This window comes from Mobula hypostoma, chromosome 22 (assembly GCF_963921235.1).
Source record: "Mobula hypostoma chromosome 22, sMobHyp1.1, whole genome shotgun sequence".
Taxonomy (NCBI): Eukaryota; Metazoa; Chordata; class Chondrichthyes; order Myliobatiformes; family Myliobatidae; genus Mobula; species Mobula hypostoma.
In genome coordinates this window covers 8,073,550-8,098,374 of record NC_086118.1, presented here as the reverse complement: position 1 = coordinate 8,098,374, position 24,825 = coordinate 8,073,550, and the positions used below count along the sequence as shown (strand labels likewise).

General features: G+C 42.7%; 1 protein-coding gene across 4 annotated transcripts in view; it reads right to left on the bottom strand.

Moving 5' to 3' along the window:
* spata20 (spermatogenesis associated 20) overlaps positions 1-24,825 on the bottom strand; it is a 479,531-nt gene that overhangs the window by 419,343 nt on the left and 35,363 nt on the right. For all 4 annotated transcript variants that reach the window (XM_063074197.1, XM_063074194.1, XM_063074196.1 and 1 more), the window contains exons 5-6: positions 11,962-12,105; positions 7,554-7,755 (exon numbers count right to left, since the gene is read on the bottom strand). In XM_063074197.1, the coding sequence (XP_062930267.1) occupies positions 7,554-7,755; positions 11,962-12,105 (346 nt within the window). The remainder of the gene's footprint in view (positions 1-7,553; positions 7,756-11,961; positions 12,106-24,825) is intronic.

Genomic DNA, 24,825 nt, shown 5'->3' with positions numbered 1-24,825 from the left:
TCCTTTGTCTGCACCACATCTGTTACCAGGATGAAGCTTTCCATATAACAATTACAGCACGGAAACAGGCCATCTCGGCCCTTCTAGTCCATGCTGAACTCTTACTCTCACCTAGTCCCACCAACCTGCACTCAGCCCATAACGACTCCATTCCTTTCCTGTCCATATAGCTGCCCAATTTAACTTTAAACGACAACATCGATCCTACCTCAACCACTTCAGCTGGAAGCTCGTTCCACACAGCTACCACTCTCTGAGTAAAGAAGTTCCCCCTCATGTTACCCCTAAGCTGTTGCCCTTTAACTCTCAACTCATGTCCTCTTGTTTGAATCTCCCCCATTCTCAATGGAAAAAGCCTATCCACGTCAACTCTATCTATCCCCCTCATAATTTTAAATACCTCTATCAAGTCCCCCCTCAACCTTCTACGTTCCAAAGAATAAAGACTCAACTTATTCAACCTTTCTCTGTAACTTAGGTGATGAAACCCGGGTAACATGCTAGTAAATCTTCTCTGTACTCTCTATTTTGTTGACATCTTTCCTATAATTCGGTGACCAAAACTGTACACAATACCTCAAATTTGGCCTACCAATGCCTTGTACAATTTCAACATTACATCCCAACTCTTATACTCAATGCTCTGATTTATAAAGGCCAGCATACCAAAAGCTTTCTTCACCACCCTATCCACATGAGATTCCACCTTCAGGGAACTATGCACCATTATTCCTAGATCCCTCTGTTCTACTGCATTCTTCAATGCCCTATCATTTACCATGTATGTCCTATTTTGATTACATCCTACCAAAATGTAGCACCTCACATTGATCAGCATTAAACTCCATCTGCCATCTTTCAGCCCACTCTTCTAACCGGCCTAAATCTCTCTGCAAGCTTTGAAAACCTACTTCATTATCCACAACTCCACCTATCTTAGTATCATCTGCATACTTACTCATCCAATTTACCACCCCATCATCCAGACCATTAGTATATATGACAAACAACACTGAACCCAGTACAGATCCCTGAGGCACACCACTAGTCACCGACCTCCAATCTGACAAACAGCTATCCACCACTACTCTCTGGCGTCTCCCATCCAGCCACTGCTGAATCCATTTTACTACTTCAATATTAATACCTAACGTTTGAACCTTCCTAACTAACCTTCCGTGTGGAACCTTGTCAAAGCCCTTACTGAAGTCCATATAGACAACATCCACCACTTTACCCTCATCAACTTTCCTAGTAACCTCTTCAAAAAATTCAATAAGATTTGTCAAACATGACTTTCCATGCACAAATCCATGTTGACTGCTCCTAATCAGACCTGGTCTATCCAGATAATTATATATACCATCTCTAAGAATACTTTCCATCATTTACCCACCACTGACGTCAAACTCACAGGCCAGTAATTGCTAGGTTTACTCTTGGAACCCTTTTTAAACAATGGAACAACATGAGCAATACGCCAATCCTCTGACACCATCTCCGTTTCTAATGACATTCGAAATATTTCTGTCAGAGCCCCTGCTATTTCCACACTAACTTCCCTCAAGGTCCTAGGGAATATCCTGTCAGGACCCGGAGACTTATCCACTTCTATATTCCTTAAAAGTGCCAGTACCTCCTCTTCTTTAATCATCATAGTTTCCATAACTTCCCTACTTGTCTCCCTTATCTTACACAATTCAATATCCTTCTCCTTAGTGAATACTGAAGAAAAGAAATTGTTCAGAATCTCTCCCATCTCTTTTGGCTCCACACATAGCTGTCCACGCTGATTCTCTAAGGGACCGATCTTATCCCTCACTATCCTTTTGCTATTATTATAACTGTAGATTCCTTTGCAGGATATCAGGATGTCCTCCTTCAAGGAATGGTGTTTCTTTTCCTCTACCATTGATGGTGCCCTCACCTGCATCTCCTCATTTTCCAAAACATCTGTGCTCAACCCATCTTCCTGCCTCCTTAACGGTTGATAAGAGTTCCTCTTGTTCTTACCTACCTCCCTATGAGTCTCCACATCCAACGCATCATTCTCCACAACTTCCACCATCCCCAAAGGGAACCTACCACCAAACATATCTTTACCTTCCCCCCTCCACCCATCCACTCCGCTTTCCACAGGGATCACTCCCTCCAACAACTCCCTTGTCCATTCATCCTTCCCCACTAATCTCCCTCCTGACACTCTTCCCTGAATGCAGCCAAACAGCTACACCTGGCCATTCACCTTCTGCTCCACCTCCATTCAGAGCCCTAAATTGTCCTTTCAGGTGAGGACAATACTTCAACTTCAAATCTGCTGGGGTCGTTTATCATGTCCGGTGCTCCCAATGTGACCTCCTCTACATTGGTAAGAACTGCCATATATTGGGGGACCTCTTCATCGGGCACCTCTGCTCCATCCACCAAAAGTAGAACTTGCTGGTGGCCAAGCATTTTAATTCTGATTCCCATTCTCATTCTGACATGTTGGTCCTCTTGTGCCAAGATGAGGCCACCCACAGGGTGGAGAAGCAACACCTTATATTCCATCTGGGTAACCTCCAAACTATGGCATGAATATCATTACTCATACAGGTAAAAATAAATTTCCCTCCCCCTCCTCTCTTCTATTCCCCACTCTGGCCTTTTACCTCTTCTCACCTGCCTATCACCTCCCCCTGGATCCTCTCCTCCTTCCCTTTCTCCTAAGGTTCACTCTCCTAAAAGATACCTTCTTCTCCAGCCTTTCATCTCGCTTCACCTATCACCTTCTAGCTCTTCTCCTTCCCCTCTCACCATGTTTTCATTCAGGCATCTTCCCCCTTCCCTTCTAGTTCTGCAGTAAAGTCTTGGCCCGTAAAGTCAACTGTTTATTCGTTTCCATAGATGCTGCCTGACCTACTGAGCTCCTCCAGCAGTTTGTGTGTGTTGCCTTGGAGTATTGTGTTTAGTTCTGGTCACCTTACTATAGGAAGGATGTGTAAGCTTTAGAGAGGGTGCAGAGGAGATTTACGAGGACATTGCCTGAATCTGTGATGATAAGTTGAATGAGCTATGGCCTTTCTCTTTACAGCAAAGGAGGATGAAAGAAGTCTGCAAGATTATCGGAGGCATAGATAGAGTGGACAGCCAGAGACATTTCCCAGGGTGGAAACGGCTAATATGAAAGCGCATAATTTTTAGGTAATTGGAAGAAAGTATAGGGGGTATATCAGAGGTAGTTTTTTATTAAAGAGATAGATGCGTGGAACGCACTGCCAGGGATGGTGGTAGAAGCAGATACATTAGGGACATCTAAGTGGCTCTTCGATATGCACATGGATGACAGAAAAATGGAGGGTTTTGTGGAAGGGAAGGGTATGATTGTTCATAAGAATAAGTTAAAAAGTCAGCACAACATTGAGGGCCAATGGGCCTGTACTGTTCCCAATTTTCTACATCCTGTAAACCCTTCATTTACACTCTCCCCGCTTCCCATTCTTACAGCAGCACAGCTTCCTTCTACCTCTTGTGAAATGAAAGTACCTTGCATTGTCCTCTACTTCTGCTCATTCCTTTTAAGATCTTCAAAATTTTGATTTCTTTACCCTTTCAATTTTCCCTTCTTAAAACTTTAATTCTACGATTTTCATGCCAACTTATGCATCTCATCATCACTGCTACTGCTTGGAATATTAATAGCTTCCATGGTCTGGATTTAAATTAAAATCACTCCACTGTGTAGTTTGAGAAAAATTAAAGCAGTGGCAGATATGTTTGATCTACTGACATAATTTTAATAAAACAGAATAAAGCACACACTGATAAATCTGATATTTCCTGAAAGTCTTATTTAGACAATCAAAAAATCTTTAGTGTGGTTATGATATACACTGATGAAGCAATTAAAATCGGAATATGCACAAGGGAAATATTGGAGGAACAAGGTTAAATCAAGACTTTTCATTAAGCACAGGGGTGACAGGGTAATGAGACTGCATGCCAATGCGCTCAATGTCACATTGAAGCCAAATGGTCATAGCAGAATTCAGAGATTTGGCCAAAGGAAAACAAAAAGATACAGTCTTTCCAGACAGAATGGGAAGTTGCAAATTTGAGGAGAGAGATCGAGTTTGTTGGAAATGGACAGGGGAAAATAAAATAAAAATGCCAGAACACAGAAATGCAGTCAGTAAGACACAAGAAACCCTTGATCAGAAGCTGTGACACATTGATCCAAATGCTCCATTGACTTCATTTCACACTCCCATACAACAGCAAGTCGAGGCATACCCACCAGCCGGGATAGAGAAGTGTGGAGCATTGGCCATAATCTCAAACGTCTCTTCGCTTCCTCCCAAAACACTTCACATGAAATATACAAAATTGGCATGCAAGAAAAAGCCAAGGCCAAGTGGTCCAATAAATCTGCCTAAGAACTACAAGCTTGTGTTTACATTTGTGAACTACAGTACACACTGAATGTGCGCTACATTCAGTGTTTGTAAAAAGGGGCACTGAATTAAGGATTTGGTTAGTTGACTAACACTTTCATTATACACTCTTAAGAAATGCCGGTGTTGCCCCAGAACATCTGAGCTTCTGTTTACTTACTGCTTCTTCAGAAAAGCAGACAATATAATCCTCCCTCCATGGTTATCCTTTCTTCTCCCCTCTCACACTGAGCAGAAGAGAGAAACAACTAAGAGCATCAGGCTAAAGGACAGCTTCTATCCCACTACCTAAGAACTACAAGCTTTTGTTATCAGACACCTGAAAGGACGTCTCATGTTAAAAGATGACCTCTTGATCTTGCAGTCAACCTCATCATGACTCAGCCACAGGAAACAGTTGAGGCCAGTTCATTGGCTATATTTAAGAGGGAGTTAGATATGGCCCTTGTGGCTAAAGGGATCGGGGGTATGGAGAGAAGGCAGGTACAGGGTTCTGAGTTGGATGATCAGCCATGATCATACTGAATGGCGGTGCAGGCTCGAAGGGCCAAATGGCCTACTCCTGCACCTATTTTCTATGTTTCTATGACTCTTGCACCTTATTTGTCTCCTGCACTGTATTTTCTCTACAACTAGAACTTCAACATTCTGTTTTTCTTTTTACTATATTGCTGTGCTTATGTATAGAACGATGTGTCTGGATGGCCAACAAACAAAAGATTTTCACTGTATTTCAGTACATGCAATAATAATATAATACCAGTTTGAAGGTTCACCTCCTTACAGGTGTCGCCCACTTTTTGAACGTTCGCTTAACAAAACCTCACTGTTACGAAAGACCTACATTAGTTCCCTGTTTTCGCTAACAGAAGGTGTTTTCACTGTTACAAAAAAAGGCAGCGCGCGAAAAAAAATCAGCGCGCAATAAAAGGCAGCATGCGCCCCGAGCAGCTGCTGTCACCCGGATTCGGAACTGTATTCTCGCCGACACTGCTTAAACCTGTGCCCGTGAGCAGCCATTAGCAAGGTGAGTTCTAAGGTATCGGAAAAGCCTGAAAGAGCTCGTAAGGGTGTTACACTTAGCGTAAAACTAGACATAATTAAGCATTTCGATCATGGTGAACGAACTAAGGACAAAGTGAGTTTGGCTTGTGGAAGTTGACGAAGATGATGTTGAAGAAGTTTTGGCATCCCATGACCAAGAACTGATAGATGAAGAGCTGATGCAATTGCAAGAGGAAAGGATAACAATCGAAACCGAATACAGTAGCAAACGGACCAAAGGTGAAGTCATCCAGGAAATGAACGTGAAGCACCTGCGTGAGATTTTCGCTGCAATGATAAAGTACGACTTTAATTTTGAAAGGGTACATCGGTTTAGGGCATAGTTGCAGGATGGTTTGAGTGCTTACAAAGAACTGTATGATAGAAAACTGCACGAGGCTAAGCAGTCAAGCAAGCTTTCCACGTCAGCTACAGCAGATGACGAACCTCGACCTTCGACATCGAGGCAGGCAGTCATAGGAGAAGATGAGCTGCCTGCCCTGATCGACAATGAGATGATACCCCAGTGTCCCACCACCCAACCCCCAGGCCGCAGACAGATACCGATTCGCAGAGAATGCAGCAGTAGCCAGGAGGCACCCAGCACATCTTTAAGAAAAAAGCCAAAATAAACATGCTAATTAATTAGGTGCTGTCCAGCACGTAAATGTCGGCCCCTGATCTGGGCCGACAATTATGTGCCAGGCGGCACCAAATTAATTAGCATATTTATCTCGGCTTTTTTCTTAAAGATATGCTGGGTGCGCCCCGGCTACCGCTGTACCCCAGCATGCTTCGCGGATCGGTATCGGGTCACTGCCCAGAGGGTGGGGGCCACTGCACCACCCAAACTCCAACAACTCAGCCTAACATACCATCATCAGTGTGCTCGGCACTGTCCCAATTCCGGTAAGTGATACTACACTGTACATACATTATTTCTACTTTATATAGGCTGTGTATTTTTACGTGTTATTTGGTATGATTTGGCAGCTTCATAGTTTAAAGGTTACTGGAGAGAGTGCTTTTGCCAACAGCGCTTGCATGAGATTTTCTGCCGAGAACGCTTGCGCCGTGTTTCTGCCAACAGCGCTTGCGTGAGATTTTCGCTACAGAGATCTGTGCAGGCAATCATTGTAGAGAAGTTTTTCTACTTTATATAGGCTGTGTATTTATCATATCATTCCTGCTTTTACTATATGTTACTGTTATTTTAGGTTTTACATGTTATTTGGCATGATTTGGTAGGTTATTTTTGGGTCTGCGAACGCTCACAAATTTTTCCCATATAAATAAATGGTAATTGCTTCTTCGCTTTACGACATTCTGGCTTACGAACCATTTCATAGGAACGCTCTACCTTTGGATGGCGGAGGAAACCTGTATACTCATTCCCATTATGGCCTTGTTGCTCCCCCCTCCAAGAGAATCACAACCTTGTCATAGGGTTTGGAGGCCTCCTGCCTCAATGACTCAAGAGAGCTATGATGGCTGGAGCCAGGGCTTTGAGGTTTGGCTCTTGGTAGGGTCACCCATGCCAAAGAGGTCAAAGGATAGAAGCCGGACAAAGACTGATCCACCAGTCCTCCAGGTTCGAGGGTTCAATTCAGGGCTAACAACCCTGACCAGTCAAAAAGAAAATTGTTACAGCAACAGCAATGAAGAATTCTTCTACATCTGTGTGTGATGATGGTATATACAGAAATAGAAGACCATCATTGTTGCGCTAAACACCAATGGCGTGATGGGCAGTATGTAAGTTTTTGCTCCCCACTCATCCAGCTCCACAGCCCTCCCAAGAACTCAGTGTTCCCACAACTCTTAATTCCCCTGTTCCTTTACACACTAGTTATAGCCTTTCCCTTACTTATTCACTTCATATCCTCTGGATTCAGTCACTGAACCTCTGCAATTCACCATCCTCATTCGATTTTCCTTAAAAGTTGACTCATTTGACTCATGTAAAGCACTGTGGAACATTTTACTCATTTAAAGGGGCTATATAAATGGAAGAGGTATTTATGACTTCCAAACAATATTGAGTGCATCATCTTTAGGCACACTTGTATTACTCACCTGGTGAAGGGAATTTAGGCGACTCTCTGAATCCTCCATATTCATTGTCATAAGAGCGAGCCAATTGTTGGAAGCACTTCTGCATCACCTGGGGACAAGGTGGTGGCATTCTCTCCTTGTCAGAACTCATCATTACACTCTTCTGCAGTGCCTCCAGGATCTTGTTGCCACGCTCTATAACTTCACTCCGGTTCCTCTTCCACTGAAACAAACAAATATGTGGTTAGGTGAACAACCACAGAAATAAAATATTTAAATCATTGTAATTGTTTGGAAAGGACTTCCACTGAGAGTTAAACACACACTAATAACCAGTGGAAACAACTACTCAAAAACTGAATCTGTTAATGGTCACGGAGTCATTGAGAGATATCGCAAGGAAACAGGCCCTTGGGCCAAACAAGTCCATGCCAACTATGAATCACTTATACCAATCCTACATTAATCTCTTTTCTTTTGCTCTCCCCATCTCATAGCCTGTTCAGATTCTACCACACACCTACACTCTAGTGGGAAGATAACTATAAACACGTATATCTTTGGGATGTGGAAGTAAACCGGAGAACCCAGAGGTCACCATTAGAATATGCAAACTCCACAGAGACAGCAGCCACAGTTAGGGCTGCAAGATGATAATGCTCTTAGCTGTATCATTGTGCCACCAAGTTTCCAGCATCTCATAGATTTAAGCTGAATTCACAACTGGCATGATCAATTTTTCCCTCAATATCAGCAAAAAAGCTGGTTATCGACTTCAGAAAGTTAATACATTATTGTGATGAAATGGTCTGTGTTGAAAGCATGTAAAACCAAGTTTACTTATAATATAGTCGATGACGATAATTAGTTTTCTCAAATTATGCCTGCCTCTTGCACCCTTTAAACTCAGTTGTTTTATCAGGACTACTCCTACAGATGTTGTATTTGCAGATGTATCATCCCTCTTCCATTGTTGTTGGATGTGGATATGGGAACTCTCTACCTATTACCATCACTGAAGTAGTACTGTGCAGAAGTCTTAAGGCGCCCTAGGTTTCTTATATAAATTGTGCTTTAGATGTTTTTTTGTCCTCTGCATTAGGCTGTCAGCAGTAAAGAGCAAACTTTAAATTTCCAAATATTCATTTTCCAAAAAATTAAATGTCACAGAGAAATGTTTGTATTTCATTAAAGAAAGTAACATGTTAAGTAATAAACAACTTTTCAAATAAAAACATGATCACTTTGTAGGTATGTAGTCCAGCGCATGATTAAACAAACATAACAAACAGGTGCTAATGATCAAGGACATAATGAGTTGAGTGAACTAAACTGATTAACTGAAACAGAAAAGGATGTAGAAGGAATCACACTGGGTGAAGGGCAACCAAACTGAAAGGTGAGAGTGTAGCAGAAGTGACAGTTTAACCTTCAAATCATCAATTATTATACCATAACATGGGGTGAGCAGAGTACACAGACACAAGGTGGTCATCCCACATCAGCAAGATCTCTCCCAAGCAGAAATCTCACAGTGGACCGGAATTTCAAGGTGTGCTGTCCAAGCTCTTCTGAAGAAGCACCAAGAAACAGGCAAGGCTGAGGACCAGAAACATAGCGGTTGGCCACAGAAACTCAGTGCATCAGGCAAGAGATACATAAAACAGACAACCCCTCTAAATCAGAAGAAGTCCAGCACTGCTATCAGCTCAGAACTCACAGAAATCATTGGAACCCAAGAACAACTCTCTACAATCCGGAGGAGTCTTGTCAGATGTGGTCTTCATGGAAAAGTTGCTGCCAAAAAGCCATTCCTCTGAAGATACAAAGCCAAGAGACTCATCTACACACAAAAGCACAAGGATTGGGGTGCTGAACAATGGCAGAAAATTCTATAGACTAAGAAGTCAAAATTTGAAAATCTTGGCTTAAACAGGAAGAAGTTTGTCTGTTGAAAAGCTGGAGAGATGAGTGACTGCAGCCAAGAGTGAAGCACAGCAAAGGTTTCCTGTAGGTTTGGGGCTGTATTTCTACAAATACAGCTGGTGATCTGGTCAAAGTTAATGAAATCCTCAATGCTGAAAAGGACAAGCAGATTCTCATCCACCATGCATTACCATCAGGGAGGTGTCTGATTAGTCCCAACTTCATTCTTCATCAGGATAATGACCTCAACACACGGCCAACATCATAAACAACTACATTTGCAAAAAGAAGATTAAGGAGTTCTGCAACGGATGGTATGGACTCCACAAAGTCCTGATCTCAAACCATCGAGACTGTCTGGAACTACCTGGAGAGATAGAGCAAGTGAGACAGCCAAGGTCTGCAGAAGAACTATGACAAGTTCTCCAAAATGCTTGGAACAACCTACCAGCCAGTTTTCTTTAAAAAAAAATGCACAACAGTGTCCCTAAGAGAACTGATGCAGTTTTAAAGGCAAAGGATGGTCACACCAAATATTGAATTGATTTAGTTTTTTACTGTTTACTGCTCTTTATAGTAAATTTTTTAATAATTAGAAATTTTTCCTTTCATTATTTTTGAAAGCACCTTCACTCTACGTGTGCCTCAGACTTTTGTACAGTATCGTATCTTCACCAAGATTCAAGAAAATGGCTCAACAAGTAATATTAACGAGTAATATAAAAGTCCAATCAACTCCTTCCTAAATGGATAAAAGAACTAAGAGAAGATTAAACAAATTTTCTTGACACAATTAAAACAAAGAAAACAAATCTCCAGTGTGCCTATCCAACTCTCATCAAAGCTAGTGCTGACAGGCTGGGTCAAGGCTGTCAATTCAAATACACAGGAGTACAAGAAACTGCGGAAATCAATGAACCCAGTCCATTGGGGCATAGCCCTCCCCATCAGAGTAAGCACCTACACAGGGTGCTACCTCAAGAAGGCAGTATTTACCATCAAGGAACTCCGCCATCCACATTATGTCCTCTCGCACTGGGCAAGGGGTACAGAAGCCTGAAATCCCACAGCACCAGGTTAAAGAACAGCTACTTTCCTACACATGTGAAAATGGCCTACACAACCCTAATCCCACTTTAGCAATAGAACACTATAGACCATCTCTTGTACTATCATGGCCTTGCTTCTAATTGTATTTTCGTGTGTCTTGTTTTGCAGTATTTTTCTTCACTATCTTGTATTATTTACAGTATGTTCGAAGTTAAAAGTAAAGGTACATATATGCCACCACATACAACCCTGAGATTTGTTTTCTTGCAGGCATACTCAGTAATTCCAATAACTATAACAGAATCGTTGGAAGACCACACCCAACAGGGCAGACAACCAGATGCGAAAGACAACACTACAAATACAAAAGAAAAAATTAATAGTAGTAATAAGTAAATAAGCAATAAATACTAAGAATATGAGATGAAGTGTCTTTGAAAGGGAGTCCATAGGTTCTGGGAACAGTTCAACGATGGGGCAGGTGAAGTGGAGTGAAGTTATCTCCTCTGGCTCAAGACCTGAATGGTTGAGGGATAATAACTGTTTCTGAACCTGGTGGTGTGAGTCCTGAAGCTCCTGTACCTTCTTCCTGATAGCAACAGTAAGAAGAGAGCACAGCCTGGGTGGTGGGGATCCTTAATGATGAATGCTGCTTTCCTATGACAGCGCTCCATGTAGATGTGCTCAATGGCGGTGAGGGCCTTACCCTTGATGGACTGGGCCGTATCCACTACATTTTGTAGATTCTTCCTTCAAGAGTGTTGGTGTTTCCATACCAGGCTTTCATGCAACCAGTCAATATAATCTCCACTACATATATATAGAAGTTTGTCAAATTATTTGATGTCATACCAAGTTGTTGCAAACTTCTAAGAAAATAGAGATGCTGTCGTGCTTTCTTCATAATTGCACTAATGTGGTGGGCCTAGAATAGGTCCTCTGAAATGATAACACCGAGGAATATAAAGTTGCTGACCCTCTCCACCGCTGATTCCCTGAAGAGAACAGGCTCATGAAACTCCAGTTTCCGCCTCCTAAGATCTCCAATCAGCTCCTCAGTCTTGCTGACATTGAGGGTGTGGTTGAGGTTGGCATCACTCAGCCAGATTTTCAATCTCCCTCCTAGATGGTGCAATTTATGTATAATTTTACATTATGTGTATTGGTTGAATCTATGTGCCAGTGATGCTTCTCCACGCAAGTTTTTCATTGTACCTGTACCTCACCGTACTTGTGCAACTGACAGTAAATTCGACTTGAACAAGGTATCATTGCCCACTTATCTCCTTGAGCTTGTTTCCCCATTCAGTTAGGTAATGGCCGATCTGTGAACTTAGCTCCATCCAGCTCCTTGGTCTTGAATAACTTAAGACCTTTATCCAACTGAAATAGATATGGTCAAGGATCCAAAAATTATGAGACAACTTAACAACAAAACCAAAGGATAGCAAACCTGGTCAGCTAAGTTCCTCAGCACTGTTTTAAAACCTGGCCGGAGTAAACCATCCTCAGGGGCAAAGTATGTCCCTCCAACAAACGGCTTGAGGTCAGGAGTCAACCACACACTCATCGGCCAACCTCCACCTCCACTTGTTGCCTGCAATCAAAAATGAAAAGTTAAAGCTCCTGCTGAGAATTTGTACCAACAGACACAGATTTTTTTTCACAATTCGTTAAAAACTGATAAAACTACAGAAGGAAAAGACTTTAAAAGCAAAGGTGTGTTAATAAAATGCCTTATGTATTTCTGCAAGTTCCGAAGTGTTTCCATTACCCCATTACCCACACTCAATGTTTTAGGAACAGTTTCTTCTCCTCTACCGTCAGATTTCTGAACAGACCATGAACCCGTGAACACTACCTCACAATCCCTTTTTTGCACTTATTTCTTCAAACTTACAGCAATTTTTATGACATGCATTGTACTGCTGCTGCAAAACAATACATTTCTCAACATGTCAGTTAAAATAAGCCTGATTCTTATTCTGTAATATTTTGAAGTGTAGTCATCGTTGTAATATTGAAAACATGATAGCCAATTACCTCCAGCAATGTTCCCTAAACACGAGTATGATAAAAGAGTCTAAGAAAAAGAAGCAGAAGGTGGCCATTCAATACAACCTTAAGACATAGGAGGAGAATTAGATATTATTCTCAATCTCATTCTCCTGATTTCTACCAGTAACCTTTGATGCCCTTACTAATGAACAACCTACCAACCTCCGTTTCAAATATACCCAATGACTTGGCCTCGCAGCCTTCTGTGGCAACGAATTCCACGGATTCACCACCCTCCGGCTCAAGAATTTTTTTCTCATCTCTGCTCTAAATGAACGCCCTTCTATTCTGAGGCTGTGCCTTTAAGTCCTAGACTCCCCATTATACAGTAGTTAACATCCTCTCCATGTCCACTTCTTCTAGGCTGTCCAATATTCCACAAGTTTCAATCAGATGCCTGCCATTCCTCTGAACAGTGGTCAGTGGAGGTCCAGCGCCATCAACCACTACTTATACATTAACTCTTTCATTCCCAGGATCGTTCTTGTGAACCTCTGTTCAACCCTCTCCAAAGTCAGCACATCCTTTCTTAGATAAGGGGCCTAAAACGGCTTACAATACTCCAAGTGCAATATGTACAAAGCCTTATAAAGCCTCAGCATTACATCCTTACTTTTATATTCTAGTCCTCTCGAAATGAATGCTAACATTGCACTTGTCTTCCTCATCAGCGACTTAACTAGCAAGCTAACCTTTAGGAAATCCTGCACAAGTTTTCTACACCTCTGATTTCTGAAACTGCTCATTCAATATGATCCTGACTGAACTCTTACCTGTGTCACTTTCCTGTCCAATCTCATTTCCCTTCATTTTCTTAATATGCAAAGATCAAACTCGCTCAATGATCAGTTCATTCTGAAGCTGTCATTTCTGACAATATGATATTGACCAACATTGGTCAGACACTGCAGAAAATCTCTGTCCAGCACATGGTTGTGTTTACATCCATATAATAGGGAACACAAGTTTTTGCTTTATACTTCTCAACCAAGAGACAGCAGCCCACAAAGTTGCAGTATTTCCTTCGTAATAAACAAAAAGTCAACCTAGATTTTGGGCTCAAGCTTCTGAAGTGGCTCTTGAATCCATGGCCTTAGGATCTCAGGCATGAAGGTCACTAGTGGTACAAACTTAAAACTTTCCATCCGCCAGAAGTAAATTGCCAAAGACTTAATAATGGCTGATGTCTCAGCTATTTATCTTTAATTCAGTTTTTTCAGAATGTGAGGATCACTGGCAAGGCCAGAATTTAATGCCCATCCTTAAGTGCCCTCAAGAAGGTGGTGAGCCACCTTCCAAAACCTCTGTGGACTTTCTGGCAAAGGTATTCCCACACAGAATTTAAAGATTTAGATGATGAAGGAAGAACAATATGGTCACCCAAATCCAGATGATGTACAAATTGGGAGGAAAATTTCCAACAGGTGGTGTTCCCATGCGCCTGCTGCCTTCGTCCTTGGTGAGAGAGGTCACAGGTTATGAGGTATAATCAGACTAGCTGAGGTGAGTAAATGCAGTGCATAATGTAGCTGACATTATGAGGTAGAGAGAATGGATGTTTGGAGTAATCAATGAGGCACCAATCAAGTGAGCTGCTTTGTCCTGGATGGTGTTGAATATTGAGGATTATTGAAGCTATATTAATTCAGCCAAGTGGAAAATGTTCACTCTCCTGCCTTCATTTGTAGATACTGGAAAGGCCCTGCAAAGTCAAGAATTCAGTCATTAACCACAGGATTCTCAGTCTCTGACCTGGACTTATAGCTACAGTATTTATGTGTTTAGTTCACTTGAAGATCTCGTCAATGTTGAGCCATGGGATGTTCAAAGTACATTTATCATCAAAATATGTATGTCATATACAACTGTGCGATTTGTCTTCTTGCAGGCAGTCAGAAAACAAAGAAACACACACACACACACACAAAGACCATCAAACACCTAATGTCGGAAACAGAAAATAAATTGTGCAAACAATCAAAAAAACAAATAACACACGGAACATGAATGGCTGAGTCCCTGAAAGTGAGTACACAGCCACGGAGCCAGTTCAGCACTGCAGCCGGTCACGGAGCTCAACGGCTGAAGGCCACAGTCAAGGAGCCAGGTCAGTGTTGCAGTCGGTCCAGAAGTCCAACGGCTGAAGGCCACAGTCACAGAGCCAGGTCAGCGCTGATGTGAGTAAAGCCTCTCAGAGTAGTGAGCAGAACACCAGTTCGTCCTTCGCCGTCGATGCCTGAATCTTTTAATCTAGCTCGGCACTTAAATCAGCTAAATGTCATTCTGTTTTCCGCTCGCAGGCTCAAGCCCCACCACTTTAATCCAGACCGAAGTTTCAATCCAGCCCCAAGTCCACTCCAGCAATGGCAGCCATGGCTGTACGTGCATTCTCAAGAGTCCAATTTGCTGAATGCTTCAGGATACTGCAAAAATGTCAGGTCGTTCAGATGGTTAAAAGCACAACTCCCAAAAGGAAATTACAGGCTGTGGATTCCAGTGATCGTAGTCCACAAAAGTGCAAGTAATAGAATAACTAATACCTTTGCTTTCTGCCTGCAATGGATGTGATTGGCAATGATGTGCTTAAGGTAAAAGAACCCTTAGGGGCCAGTGATCATATGATTGAATTCACCTTGAAATTTGAGGAGAAGCTAAAGTCAGATGTATTTGTATTACAGTAGAATAAAGGGAATTAGAGGCATGAGAGAGGAATTGGCCAGAATTGATAAGAACACAGGCAGGGATGGCAGCAGAGTCGCAATGGCTGTAATTTCTGGAAACAAATCGGAAGCCACAAGATATATACATCCCAATCAGGAAGAAGTATTCCAAAGGAAAGATGACACAACCACGGCTAACAAGAGAAGTCAAAGCCAACATAAAAGCCAAAGAGGGGGCATGTAATAGAGCAAAGATTAGTGGGCAGTTAAAGGAGTAGGAAGCTTTTAAAAAAGCAACAGAAAGCAACTAAAAAAAGTAACTAAGAAGGTAACGAATGAATACAAAAGCTAGCCAATAATATTAAGGAGGACACCAAATGTTTCTTCAGACACATAAGTGTAAAAGAGAGGCAAGAATGGATATTGGACGGCTGGAAAACAATGCTGGAGAGGTAGTAATGGGGGAAACAACAAAACAGCACATGAACTGAATAAGTATTTTGCATTAGTCTATACTGTGGAAGACACTAGCAGTATGGTGGAAGTTCCAGGTGTCAGAGGGCAAGACGTGTGTGAAGTTAACATAACTAGAGAGAAGCTTCTTTGGAAACTCAAAGGTCTGAAGATAGATAAGTCACCTGGACCAGATGGTACACACCCCAGAGTTCTGAAAGGGGTGGCTGAGGAGATCGTGGAAGCATTAGTAATGATCTTTCAAAAATGATCGATTCTGGAGTGGTTCCAGAAGACTGGAAATTGCAAATATCACTCCACCCTTCAAGAAAGGAGGGAGGCAGAAGAAAGGAAATTATAGATCAGTAAGTCTGACATCTGTGGTTGGGAGGACCTTGGAGTTGATTATTTAGGATGAGGTCTCAGGGTATTTGGTGACACAAGATAAAATAGGCTGTGGTCAGCATGGTTTCCTCAAGGGAAAATCTTGCCTGACAAATCTGTTGGAATTCTTTGAAACAGTAACTAGCATATAGAATATAGAATAGTACAGCACAGTACAGGCCCTTCGGCCCACAATGTTGTGCCGACCCTCAAACCCTGCCTCCCATATAAGCCCCCACCTTAAATTCCTCCATATACCTGTCTAGTAGTCTCTTAAACTTCACTAGTGTATCTGCCTCCAGCACTGACTCAGGCAGTGCATTCCATGCACCAACCACTCTCTGAGTAAAAAACCTTCCTCTAATATCCCCCTTGAACTTCCCATCCCTTACCTTAAAGCCATGTCCTCTTGTATTGAGCAGTGGTGCCCTGGGGAAGAGGCGCTGGCTATCCACTCTATCTATTCCAGGATAGACAAAGTAGAATCAGCTGATAATTGTGTACTTGGATTCTCAAAAGGCCTTTGACAAGGTGCCACACGAGGCTGATAACAAGCTACGAGCCCGTGGTATTACGGGAAAGATTCTAGCATGGATAAAGCAGTGGCTAATTGGCAGGAGGCAAGGCGGGAATAAAAGAAGCTTTCTCTGACTGACTGCTGGTGGCTAGTGTTGTTCCGCAGGGGCCTCTGTTAGGACTGATTCTTTTTACGTTATATGTCAATGATTTGGACGATGGAATCGATGGCTTTGTTGTAAAGTTTGCAGATGATATGAAGATAGGTGGAGGGGCAGGTAGTTCTGAGGAAGCAGAAAAGCTACAGAAGAACAAACAGATTGGGAGAATGGGCAAAAAATGGCAGTTGGAATACAGTCTCTGGAAGTGTATGGTCATGCACTTTGGTAGAAGAAATAAAAGGGTTGACTATTTTCTAAATGGAGAAAAAATACAAAAAACTGAGGTGCAAAGGGACTTGGGAGTCCTTGTGCAGGATTCCCTGAATGTTAATTTGCTGGTTCAGTCTATGATAAGAAAGGCAAATGCAATGTTAGCATTCATTTCAAAAGGACTAGAATATAACAGCAAGGATGTAATGCTGAAACTTTATAAAGCTCCACTTGAAGTATTGTGAGAAGGTATGGGCCCCTTATCTTAGAAAAGATATACTGAAACTGGAGAGGGTTCAAAGGAGGTTCAAGAAAATGATTCCAGGACTTTAAAAACGCAAACACGAGGAATTCCAGGACTTACTGGCTTGTCATATGAAGAGCGCCTGATGACTCTGGGCCTGTATTCACTGAAATTCACAATTAGGGGTGACCTTATTGAAACCTATTGAATGTTGAAAGGCCTTGATAAAGTAGATGAGGAGAGGATGTTTCCTCTGGTGGAAGAGTCTAAGACCAGAGGACACAATAGAGGGGGTGTCCTTTTACAACAGAGAAGAGGAGGAATTTCTTTTGCCAGATAGTGGTGAATCTGTGGAATTCTTTGCCACAGGCAGCTGTAGAGGCCAAGTCTTTATGTATATTTAAGGCAGAGTTTGATAGATCCTTGATTGGTCAGGATATGACAGGATATAGGGAGAAGGCGGGAGACTGGGGCTGAGAGGAAAATTGGATCAGCCATGATGAAATGGTGGTGTAGCTTCAATGGGCCAAATGGTCTAACTCTGTTCCTATATCTTATGGTCTTAAAGACATTCGAAGTCAAGGGTAGTTGGCCGATGCCTGGCATTTCTGTGCTTAAAATGTTATTTGTCACTTTACCAACCTATGCCTATATGTTGTCTAGGTCTTGCTTCATTTGCTGAGGAGTTGCAAACGTTGTGCAATCATTAGCAAACTTCTCCACTTCTGCTACACTGTCAAAGGTGTTGCCTTTCAAAGGAAACATTAGTCGAAGTTGGAACATGGAACCAGCGAGGTGATAGTGCCACCCAAGCTGTCAACTTCTATTTATTTGGAGGTTGGACTCAAATTGGTTCAGAAGTGTGAACTGTTTGTTGCATCTCATTCTGCAAAACAAAAAAATAAACACAGTTCCATCTGTTGCAATCTGCCTCACTGTCTGTGATCATATTACTTGCATTAACATTTTTTGGGATCGATCACCCTGAATTTCTTCAACTCAGTGGGCCTTGGGGCTTTTCATACTCCGGTCCCAGTTAGGAGAATATCAAATCCCTCTCTTGCACATATTACTAACTCCTGACTAACTCCTCTCTCACTGTGACCTGACAAGAGGGAAAACATACACGTATAGAATGATGTACCTAACAGAATCGGTAACAAAGCAAGGAAAAATCCATAATCAATTATCTTTTATTCTTGATTGTGGATATCATCTACAGAGCCTATAAAAAGTATTCACCCCCCATCCCCCGTGGAAGTTTTCATGTTTTATTGTCTTAGAACATTGAATCACAGTGGATTTAATTTGGCTTTTTTGACACTGATCAGCAGAAAAAGTCTTTCGTGTCAAGGTGAAAGCAGATCCCTTTGTGGGGTGACTATAAGACAAAGGAGCAGAAGTTGGCCATTCAGCCCATCGAGTCTGCTCCGCCATTTTATCATGAGCTGATCCATTCTCCCATTTAGTCCCACTCCCCCGCCTTCTCATCATAACCTTTGATGCCCTGGCTACTCAGATACCTATCAATCTCTGCCTTAAATACACCCAATGACTTGGCCTCCACTGCTGCCCGTGGCAACAAATTTCATAGATTCACCACGCTCTTCGCAGGGTTTCTCTGCGAAGAAATGCGAAGAAATTTTTTTAGTCAGACAGTGGTGAATCTATGGAATTTGTTGCCACGGGCAGCAGTGGAGACCAAGTCATTAAGTGTATTTAAGGCAGACATTGATAGGTATCTGAGTAGCCAGGACATCAAAGGTTATGGTGAGAAGGCGGGGGAGTGGGACTAAATGGGAGAATGGATCAGCTCATGATAAAATGGCGGAGTAGACTCGATGGGCCGAATGGCCGACTTCTGTTCCTTTGCCTTATGGTCTTATGGTCTTATATATTTAAATTGGAGGTTGATAGCTTCTCGATTAGTCAGAGTGTCAAAGATTATGGAGAGAAAGCAGGAGAATTGGGTCAAGAGAGATAATAAATCATGATGGAACAGTGGAGCAGACTCAATAGACCGAATGGCCTAATTCTGCTTGTCTATTTACGGTCTTTCTCATTGGTTGTCTCTTATCTACAGATTTGAATGGAATTTTTCTTTATCTCTTATCACTGTCATTATCTGCCATGTCGTATGATTGAGGCAATCATAGTCTATGATCAGGAATTTTTCTTGGCGAATTCTTACATAAGTGGTTAGCCAAAGCCTGCTTCTGAGCAGTTTCTTTACAAGATGGGTGACCCCAGCCTTTATCAATAGTCTTCAGAGATTGTCTGCCTGGTGTCAGTGGTTGCATAACCAGAACTTGTGATGTGCACTAGCTGCTCATGCAATCATCCACCACCTGCTCCCATGGCTTCGTGACCCTGACTGAGGAGCTAAGCAGGTGCTATGCCTTGCCCAAGAGTGACCTGCAGACTAGCAGAGTGAAGAACCATCTTACACTTCCACCCCACCACTCAATCCTTGTCTCTGTAGTACAAAAATAGCTGTTTTTTGCATGTGTCATCTTTGTTCCTTTGTCTCTCAACTGGTAGACTCCTATCACTCTTTGTTTCAACTTTCCTTTGTTCTATTAACTCTTAATAAAACTACCTTAAAGCAAAAAGTTTTGAGTTTCTTTCTTGATTTCTTGGATCAAAAACACCAGAATCCAACAAATGGTGTAGTCGGCAGGATATTCCAAAGTTAGAAATTCCAGCAACTTGAAGACAAAGGGGGAATTTTCAGAGCCTAAACAGAAGGGGTATGAACTTCCCTGTTACTTTGTCATCTAAGAGAGAAAAAAGGGTTCTGGCTTCAAATACCAGATGGAAATCAGGATCAAGGAATGCTGCATCGCTACTTATAAAGAAAAACAGCAGTGAAAATATTGGTTGCACTCTATTTTGTTGCAACCTATTCGGTTATGGTCTATGTTCCATCGGATCCATCGGATGGACCACATGGTGTCTTCGGGCAAGATGAGGGGAGGTGGTGTCTGCCTACTGATCAACACTGCGTGGTGCTTGGACACAGTAGCACTGACAAGCACAGGAATTCACTTCGGTCATACTGACAGCGGTCTACATTCCCCCCCAGGTGGACGTGGAGTGTGCTCTGAACATACTGTATGCCAACATCAGTGAACTTGAGACCAGGTATCCGGAGGCTTTGCTCATTACAGCCGGGGACTTTAACCAGGCCAACCTCAGAAAGGCACTGCCAAAGTTATACCAACATGTCTTCTGCCCCACTACAGGCCCGAATATACTTGACCACTGCTACACAGCAGTCAAGGATGCCTACTGTTCCGTCCCACGACTTCACTTCGGAAAATCGGACCACCAGGCTGTATTACAAACAGAAACTGAAGCAGGAGGTCACGGTGTCAAAAGTAGTGTCACGTTGGATGGAGAAAACGGATGAGGTCCTCCGTGACTGCTTTGAAATGGTGGACTGGTCAGCATTCAAGGACTCGGCAGCTAACCTCAATGAGTATGCCTCAGCTGTCACGGACTTTATTTGGAAAGGCACAGAGGACTGTGTGTCTCGCAAGACGATCCGGGTATTCCCTAACCGGAAACCTTGGATGAATTATGAGGTCAAGTCCCTTTTAAAGGCTAGAACTGCAGCTTTTAGGTCCGGGGATACCAGTCGCTACATGGAATCCAGGCGTAAACTCCGGAAAGCCATTAAGGTCGCCAAGAGGCAATATCGAGCCAAGTTGGAAGCCCAGGCTAACCAGAGGGATGCCAGTAGACTATGGCAGGGTCTAAATGAGATCACTGGGCGTAAAGAAAAGGCTGGGAATATCAATAACCGTGGCACTTCTCTTCCTGACGAACTTAACGTATTCTACACAAGATTCAAACAGGACCGTCCCACTCCCTCCGGATGAACTGGACCTGGTGGCATCGATATTCATTGTCGCCGAGGAGGACATTAGAAGAGCCTTCCTGAAGATAAATCCAAAGAAGGCGACAGGCCCAGATGGCGTCCCGGGACGGGTTCTCCAGGCCTGTACAAGCGAGCTAGCTGGAGTGTTTGCTGACATCTTCAACTGCTCCTTGCTTCAGTCTAAGTTCCCCTCGTGTTTTAAGAAGGCAACAATAATCCCAGTGCCGAAGAAGAGCAAGGTGGCATGCCTGAATGACTATCGACCTGTGGCTCTGACATCAATTGTTATGAAGTGCTTCGAGCGATTGGTTATGGCACACATCTACCACAGCCTACTGGTCAACCTCCACGCTTTGCAATTCGCCTACCAGAGCAACAGGTCAACAGCAGATGCCATCTCTCTGGCCCTACATTCCTCCTTAGAACACCTGGAGAATAAAGATGCATACATAAGGCTCCTTTTCATTGACTACAGCTCTGCCTTTAATATCATCATTCCAAATAAACTGATTCCTAAGCTCCGGAACCTGGGCCTTAGCACTCAGATCTGCAGCTGGATCTTCAACTTCCTCACAGACAGGACCCAGGCTGTAAAAATAAGGGACAAGCTCTCCTCTACAATCACTCTGAGCACCAGTGCCCCACAAGGCTGTGTACTCAGCCCCTGCTGTACTCACTGTACACCCATGATTGTGTAGCCAAGTTTCCATCAAACTCAATATATAAGTTTGCCGACGACACAACAATTGTAGGCCGTATCTCGGGTAATGATGAGTTTGAGTACAGAGAGGAAATTAAGAACCTGGTGGCATGGTGCGAAGACAATAACCTATCCCTCAACGTCAGCAAGATGAAGGAATTGGTTGTTGACTTCAGAAGGAGTAGTGGACCACATGACCCAATTTACATTGGCGATGCGCAAGTGGAACAGGTCAAAAATTTTAAGTTCCTCGGGGTCAATATCACAAATGACCTGACTTGGTCCAATCAAGCAGAGTCCACTGCCAAGAAGGCCCACCAGCGCCTTTACTTCCTGAGAAAACTAAAGAAATTTGGTCTGTCCCCTAAAACCCTCACTAATTTTTATAGATGCACTGTAGAAAGCATTCTTCTAGGGTGCATCACAACCTGGTATGGAAGTTGTCCTGTCCAAGACCAGAAGAAGCTGCAGAAGATCGTGAACACGGCGCAGCACATCACACAAACCAATGTTCCGTCCTTGGACTCAGTTCACACCGCACGCTGTCGGAGCAGTGCTGCCAGGATAATCAAGGACACGACCCACCCAGCCAACACACTTTTCGTCCCTCTTCCCTCCGGGAGAAGGCTCAGGAGCTTGAAGAAGATTTGGGAACAGCTTCTTTCCAATTGTGGTAAGACTGCTGAATGGATCCTGACCCGGATCTGGGCCATACCCTCCAAATATCTGGACCTGCCTCTCGGTTTTTTTTTGCACTACCTTACTTCCCATTTTTCTATTTTCTATTTACGATTTATAATTTAAATTTTTAATATTTACTATCGATTTGTAATCCAGGGAGCGGGAAGCGCAGAATTAAATATCGCTCTGATGATTGTATGTTCTAGTATCAATTGTTTGGCGACAATAAAGTATCAAGTATGTTGGTTGCATGGCAATCTATTTTGGTAATAGTGGATGTACAAGAAGTTTCAATATGCGGGGGGAGGTGGCATAATCTTTCAAACTGGTGATGCACAAGGGCTTTGCAGACTCAACGATTGAATTTATTTGAAACAAAGATTGGTGGATTTTTGAATACTAAGGGCACCCAGGGATAAGTGGATGGTGCAGGAAAATGTTACTGAGGTAGGAGGTCAACCATGACATAGTAACTTTGAGGGAGTCAATGGCCTAATCCTGCTCCTATTTCTCACAATAAAGGCCATTTGCCTTCTAATTGCCTGCTCAATTTGCATATGCACCTCCAGTAATTTATGCACAAGTATATCCAGGTCCCTGCGAACACCTTGCATTCTATTTTTTGAAAATGCACTTTCTTTCTATTTATTTTACCAAATTTAACCTCACATTTTTCCACATTACATTCCATGCCCATTCACTCAGTCTGTCCCCTGAATCTCTGATTCTTCCTCAGAATCCATACTGCCACATGGCTTTGGAATGTCGCCAAAATTAAGAAACGTGAGGAAAATAAAAAATGAAGTTTGCATTGGATTAGTATAAAATTGTACTCAATGGTCAGCATGACAGTGGGCCAAAGGGTCGTTTTCCTGTCGCATGAATCTATCACTCTAACTTGGATATATTACACTTGATCCCTCATTGAAAGCACTGATATCGGATATGAACAGCTGGTGTCTCAACATGAAAGCAGCCGGCTAATCACCATCTCTCATACCAACATTGACTTTGATATTCCTATTTTTTGTTTCTTATCCATGAAACAATCCTCAGTCAATACATTACCCCTAAAACCACACGGTCCAATTTTATTCAATTATCTCTTTCTAAAAGGCTTTCTGAAAGACCACATCAGCTTATTCACTATCATCCATCCTGCTTATGACAACTTCAGAATATATTTTTTTTTCCAATCGTGGTTTTCCTTTGTAATGACACAGTCCAGTCCAATTATTACTTTCTAACTACCCTGTTACCATTTCCTTTATAATAAGCTCCATTGTTCGCCATACGAAATCAGCCTGAATGGCCAACCTTCCTTCTTCTTTTCTTAAAAGGTAAGGTTAGATTTGCTACCTTGCAATGAGTGGGAAACATCCCGGAATTTTGAAAGATGACAACCATCATGTCCACCATTTCTGTAGCTACCTTGAGATCAGGTCCTGTAGATTTATCAGCTTTGAGGTCCATTAATTTTTCCAAAACTTCTTGTTAATTGATGCTAACAACAGGAATTCTGCAGATGCTGGAAATTCAAGCAACACACATAAAAGTTGCTGGTGAACGCAGCAGGATATACTGCGTCCGGTGCTCCCGATGTGGGCTTTTATATATTGGCGAGACCCGACGCAGACTGGAAGACCACTTTGCTGAACACCTACGCTCTGTCCGCCAGAGAAAGCAGGATCTCACAGTGGCTACACATTTTAATTCCACATCCCATTCCCATTCCGACATGTCTATCCACGGCCTCCTCTACTGTAAAGATGAAGCCACACTCAGGTTGGAGGAACAACACCTTGTATTCCGTCTGGGTAGCCTCCAACCTGATGGCATGAACATCGACTTCTCTAACTTCCGCTATTGCCCCACCTTCCCCTCGTACCCCATCTGTTACTTATTTTTATACACAGCTTCTTTCTCTCACTCTCCTTTTTCTCCCTCTGTCCCTCTGAATATACCCCTTGCCCATCCTCTGGGTCCCCCCCCTATCTTTCTTCCCGGACCTCCTGTCCCATGATCCTCTCATATCCCTTTTGCCTATCACCTGTCCAGCTCTTGGCTCCATCCCTCCCCCTCCCGTCTTCTCCTATCATTTTGGATCTCCCCCTCCCCTTCCAACTTTCAAATCCCTTACTCACTCTTCCTTCAGTTAGTCCTGACGAAGGGTCTCGGCCTGAAACATCAACTGCACCTCTTCCTAGAGATGCTGCCTGGCCTGCTGTGTTCACCAGCAACTTTTATGTGTGTTGTTAATTGATGCTGATTTCTTTCAGCTTATTCATTTCAGTTCTTCACAATTACCGTCAGATTTTTGACCCTGTTTTTGTGAAGACAGAACTAAATACTCTTTTAAAAATCTGC